The sequence below is a fragment of the Arachis ipaensis genome, chromosome B02 (genome assembly GCF_000816755.2).
Source record: "Arachis ipaensis cultivar K30076 chromosome B02, Araip1.1, whole genome shotgun sequence".
In the NCBI taxonomy this organism is placed as follows: Eukaryota; Viridiplantae; Streptophyta; class Magnoliopsida; order Fabales; family Fabaceae; genus Arachis; species Arachis ipaensis.
In genome coordinates this window covers 10823772-10829999 of record NC_029786.2, presented here as the reverse complement: position 1 = coordinate 10829999, position 6228 = coordinate 10823772, and the positions used below count along the sequence as shown (strand labels likewise).

At 34.4% G+C, this 6228-nt stretch overlaps 2 protein-coding genes across 2 annotated transcripts in view; both read right to left on the bottom strand.

Annotated features, from left to right (window-relative positions):
- Positions 1 to 6222, bottom strand: part of LOC107624974 — a 20006-nt gene extending 13784 nt beyond the window's left edge. The window contains exons 1-4 of the mRNA XM_016327476.2: positions 4298 to 6222; positions 3645 to 3893; positions 1292 to 2008; positions 18 to 839 (exon numbers count right to left, since the gene is read on the bottom strand). Coding sequence (XP_016182962.1) covers positions 18 to 839; positions 1292 to 2008; positions 3645 to 3893; positions 4298 to 6208 — 3699 coding nt within the window. The 5' untranslated portion in view covers positions 6209 to 6222. The remainder of the gene's footprint in view (positions 1 to 17; positions 840 to 1291; positions 2009 to 3644; positions 3894 to 4297) is intronic.
- The window catches only part of LOC107626888 (probable disease resistance protein At4g27220), an 18058-nt gene continuing 18039 nt past the window's right edge, over positions 6210 to 6228 (bottom strand). The window contains exon 3 of the mRNA XM_016329781.1: positions 6210 to 6226. Within this exon, the coding sequence (XP_016185267.1) occupies positions 6210 to 6226 (17 nt within the window). The remainder of the gene's footprint in view (positions 6227 to 6228) is intronic.

Here is a 6228-nt window from a genome sequence, read left to right as displayed (position 1 = left end):
GGTCCCAATACGCATACCTTGTTCTTGAACATGTCTTGTATTGTAGCTTGTAGATGGCCATTCCAGCACCATCTCTTTTTCTCTTTATCATGCACAACATATATCTTCTGCAGAATTGGTGTGCTCTTGACTTCTCGACAGAAACTTTCCATTTTGGGACAAGCACTCACCACCAATTTCTCCAATGATGGGAACTCAAACACACAACTCTCGGAGTTGCAAAAGCTTTCTAGGCTCTTCAGAGAGACAAGTTCTAGAGTTTTCAATTGTTTGAAAAGAATGTTGACCTCACATAATGCATTTTCTTCTTCTTTCCCTTGCTCCGATACAATTTCCGTGAGAGATTTACAATCAATTACCTTCATGACATTGAGTTGACTCAAGCTTCTAGCAGTTGGTAGTGACATTAAATATTTCAGCCCTTGACAATCAACTACTTCTAGATTTGTCAAGTACGCGAGAGATACAGATGACAGCGCTATGGTGCTCAACCCATGACAATTCTTTAAGATCAAGAACTCTATCCTTTGAAGAATTGCATCTTGTTCAAAGCCAATCTTCTCAAGCCTAGATAAGTTCGTTAACTTCAAGCTTTTCAATTTTGGAACAACACCTAAACTTTCAAAATTGGCTGGCTTTTCAAGAGGCATCAAAACTTTGAAGGAACAATCATTCAACCATAAGCTTTTCAGATTAGGATTGCTATGCAGGAAAGAATATATAACTTCAGTTTTCTTTAATCTTGATAAGCGAAGCTCTTCTAAGTTGTCTCTTCGATAACGAGTTGACGACTTTGCATGCTGCCACTCAATTTGCATGGACTTCAAATTATTGATTACCTATACAAAATAAATGATGAAACCAGAGAAAATAAAAATTGTAAATATACATAAAAGTTGAATGTAGGAAGAGAAAAACTATATGTAACATTTAATTGACTATTTTCTTTAATATGTTAGCTGTACAAAAAAAATCAGCTACCAAATTAGCCATTCATATAGAATACATGATACAAAATACACATTGAAAATAAATTAAACTATAAATATATTTATACACAAATAGATGGTGACTGGTTTATGGTATGCACATAGCATTTTGTTTCTCTAATTTGTTTTTTCTTCTGTTTCCTTTACTTTCCTGAACTAGAAACAATTCTCAAGAATTGAAAAGCTATTATTTTTATATAGTTAAAGCCTCTATCCCAATTACAAAACTATAAACCACAAACTAAAATTTCATCTCACAAACATTAAAACTAAAACTAAATTGAAAGTAGGTTTGCTATTACCTCTTCAGGGAAAAGGATTCTCTCTTTTCCAGATGATGCATCTACTTTTTCTTCTGTGAATAATTCTAGGTTGTCACAAAGTTCAATAGATAGCTCATTCAACAGTGGACAACTTAATCCATTAACTCCTGGATAGAAACTCTTGAACTTTGGCAATTTTGAAAAATTGAGAGTGGTTAGTTTGGGAAGTTTAAATTCTCTGCCTCTTTTTATATCTTCTTCCTCTCCCTTAGCCACAATTTCCCTCAGCCGAATGCAATCCAATACCACAAGGTATTCAAGATTTTCCAGATTCTCGGCCACAAAAACTGGAAACATATTTTCCAAGTTTTCACAATCTTGAACATACATCTTTTGCAGATGGTTGAAGTAAAAAATCCCTTCTTGATTTTCCCTCCATCTCAATACATGTTCCAGTTTTGGGAGTGTTTCCAAATGAACTTCTTGCAAACGGCTTACATACTTAGCATATTTGTTTTTAAAAGCTAGGTCAAATATAGCTTCCATTGAATTGCAACTAGTAACCCTCAAACTACTTAGGCTCCGAAATATTCCCACCAAGTAACTTGGAAACACATTCACTAATTTGTCGCACTTCTCAATGATTAGAGTGTCCAACTTGCCAAAGGAATCTTTGCGGACTCCAAAACTCCATATTTCACTCAACCTCTTCATGCTACTCAATTTGATATTCTTCAACTTTGGAAAGATGCTATCCTGTTTTGGTTCAAAATAGTCACAAGATAATCAAATTAACAAGGTAAAATATATCAAACCAATGGAGAAAATAAGTAGATTATATAGGTTTCTTTTATTTTAATTAAGAAATAGCAGTATATATTGATTGCCAACCAAGCAGCCAGAATAATTATCAGAAAGGATATCTTTTTTTCAAAAGTAAAGATGGAGAGAAAAATTTTATGCATAAAATACATGTATATGAAGCTCATCTATGAAAACACAATACTTACCGTCAATAAAACATAGCCACTGCATGAATAACTATTTTCAAGGGTCATATCAATATTATTGGCAGTCAAAAATATAATTTCTAAAGACAACAACACATATTTATCTCACTGGATACAATTGGTTACATGAATAAAATGATATCATTATTTTTGTCATGCATATCTTTATTAAATTCATTTATGCTTAAATCTCTCTTGAGCAAACTTCTTAGATCTCTTTCTGCCTCTAACTACTAGTTTATCTCCCATCTAATATATCTTCCTTGTTGGATGTTTTGTTGATTTTCTCTCCGTTTACCTAAACCACTTAAGACGAGATTCTACCATTTTTCAATAATATGCGCCATTCCGAGTTTTTTCTTAGGTCCTTGTTCCTTATTCTGCCTATTCGCATATGGTTACTCATCCCACTAAGCATCCTCATTTCATTCACACCAAGCTTATGCTGATATTCACCTTTTCTCACCTAATATTATATTCCATACAACATAACTAGTCTAATAACAGTATGATAAAATTTATCCTTAGGTTTGAAGTACCCTTTTTGTCTCGTATGATACCCGAAACACTTATCAAATCCACTTTGACTAACCTGGTTGAATTCTATGGTTTACATAATCCTCTATTTCTCCATTATCTTGAGCAATACAACTAAGATACGTCTTGACCTATGCTGTGATATTTTTTTCCAATTTTCACTTCTTTGTTTGACTTCTATGTTCTCATGCTGAACTTACACTATATGTTTTGTCTTAATACGACTTATGCATAAACCATATACTTCCAAATTGTCCCCGGAAACTTAACTTCTCATTTCAATCTTTCCTTGATTTTCCTATAAGGACAATGTCAACAGCAAAAAGTATACATCGTGATACAGGTTACTGAATATGCTCAGTAAACACCTCCAAGCCTAGTGTAAAAAGGTAAGAGCTTAGAGATGACCTACACCAATAAAAATTCCTCTATTATACTGCCACCTTGGTTCTTGCACTAGTTGTAACCCCATTGTATATATCCTTAATTGCACGATATATGTTATCCTTACTCCATTTTTCTTCAAGACTTTCCATATATAGGACTTTACTTGGTAGCCTATCGTATTTCTTTTCCAAGTCAATAAAGACCATATATAAATCTTTCTAATTGCTCTAATACCTGTCCACCGTTTCCCTTAACAAGTAGTATATAGCTTCTATAATAGATATATCCGACATAAAATTAATTTTTTTTTAACTAGAGTCTCTTGTCTCAACCTTCACTCTATCATCCTCTCCCACAACTTCATGGTATGATTCATGAGTTTCATTCTTCTATAATTTCCACAATTTCGTATATAGAAAATATAAGAATTGAAATCAAAATGTTACCAACCTCCATACCTTCTTACTACTATCCCGACATTGCTCTTGGTTAAAGATGCATCTCATCTGCTCACATTCACTAATGAAAAGGCTCTGAAGATTCACTAAACCCTTGGCTACAGATAATGACAATAAATATTTTAAATTGCCACAATTATTCACGTCCAGATGTATCAAATTTCCAAAATGAGAGCTTTGGCCATCATTCCATATACAGTCAATTTGGATAGCCGACAACTCCAACCTTTCCAATTTGGTAACTCCAACCTGCCAAGCAACAATACAATCAGTAACTCTAGAAATGTTAAGTGATTTTGCATTTCTCAATTCATAAATTTACATTAGAAAATAAATATTTCTTAAGTTTAATCAAATAGGGTATGATTATAAAAATGTTATGTGTATACCAAAAACCAATAATCATGCATTTGTGTATACATGTGTTATTTCACATATTTTCAATATGTATTTCATATTCGAATATATATTCTATAAGAATTACTGGTTTAGCGTATGACTTTTGCTGATTTTGTTTTTTTTTTTTTGGCAGATATATTATCTTCCACAAAAATTTAAGACTTACATATAATTAACATTTTTTATTAGTAAAATATGAATAGATAATATAGAAGAAAAACAAATTTATATGTTAGTTTGAACTTTGAACGCACCCTTCCGTGGAATAGTATTCTAGAATCTTCAAGCAAAATGGGATCAAATCCAACAAATTCAACCAGAGATCGTAGAGACAAATGACGTAGTTCAGGAAACCCAAGAGTTCCAATTTGACTTGTATTCTCTACGTGGACAATCTCCTTCAAAGAGCTACATTCAGAAACTTCAATTGTTTCAAGTGCGGTTAGAAATCCAACCAGAGAGATTTGAAAGACATTCTTCAATGCACTGCAAAGCATGATCTTGATGATTTTCAGTTTACCAAAGGAAGGTTTTGAAAGTTCACAAGATGATGAGCATATCTCCTTCATGTTCTTGAGCTTATAGAGATCCAGTAACTCTAATTTAGGGAAAGCCATCTCAGGACGCTTCCTGTCTTTTGGGTTGATGAGGGAGCAAATGTCAGAATTGCTTACAATGAACAACTCTTTAAGACAGGGAAATCCTTTTAAATTCAACTCATAAAAAAGATCTTGAACGCCATTGAATTTTTCCAACAGAAGATTTTCAACTCTTTCAAACAACATCTTGATCTCGTTCTGAGAATGAATGTCAAAGCCATATTTTTGCTGTATTGCCAAGAAGCGCACCAGTTCATACTTTTCTGGCATCTTGAATTCTTGCTTTGAATATCTCTCAGAAGAGCCAACAATGATCTTGTAGTTTTGCAGCCTGTCAAAGAACAAATTCTTGGGAAGATGGGCAGCACTTGGGATTTGAAGGTCTAAATTTGATAGTTGATTCAGATGCCCCAACTCAGATAAACTAGCAATTTCACTCTGGTTTTCCTGTTCTTCATTAATCTTCCATTGAATTGAAGTGTTTCTCATATACAACTCCTCCAGTCTGGTCATACTTGATATTACCTTGGGCGGAATACCACCAAGTTTGGTGCAATTGCTTATGTCAAAGATTTGTAGCTTAGACAAGTTCTTCAACTCAACAGGCAAGCTTTCAATCTCAGATCCTGAAAAGCTAAGAATTCTTAGATTCTTCAACTCTCCAATGATGCACAAACTTTTCTCATCTATTTTGCAGTGCTCCAAACAGAGCATTCTGAGTTTTGTTAGGTATCCAATTGATGAGGGCAACGGTAAGAGATGGATGCCAGTCAAAATCAACACTCTGAGTTCTTTCATTTCTTGGAAAAAGTTATCTGGTATTTTCAAATGTGGATCATTATTGTCAATATGAAACACTCTAACCCTGGGGCATCTTATTCTTCTAGGAAACTCCTCAATGAAATCACAATGTTGTAAGAAAATATCAGTGTACTTTTCAAGTTTGTCCTCATCAGGCCATTCATCTAGTTTTCCTTTTGTCAATCTGAACACATGGTTGTCCGCGGATGCTATTGACAAAGCAGCATTGCGAACAAGATTTTGCATAGAGAAATGATCACTTGAATAGCTGTCAGACAATAAACCTGATTGTTTTAACTTCACAAGCAACGATTGTACTCTATCTCTGGCCTCCCTTACTGTATAGATGTCTTGGAGAAAACCCAAACCAATGCAGCGTTTCACCAAGTCTGCAATTAAAGCATCATGACCCATACTAGCACAAAGCAAGAAGGTAAGCTTGAGCTCCTCATTTTCTAGAAGATTATAACTCAACCTTGTAGAATACTCAGGTGTTCCTGTTAGACTTTGCCTATGAAGCTTCAGACGAGTATCCTCCCAAACTGAGGGGCTCTGATTTTTCAATGCCTTTGCTGTCGTAACTATTGACATGGGCAAACCATGACATTTTTTGGTGATCTCAGCTGCTATTTTTCCAAGTTCAAAATTTTTGTCGACAATTCCAGCCCTTTTCTTGAACAAGGTCTCGGCTTCCTTGTCACTCAGGACATTAACTGAGAAGATTAAGCTTGGCTTCACACCCATTTGGCTCAACACTTGTCTCATCTCAGAAATAAGCAAAACCT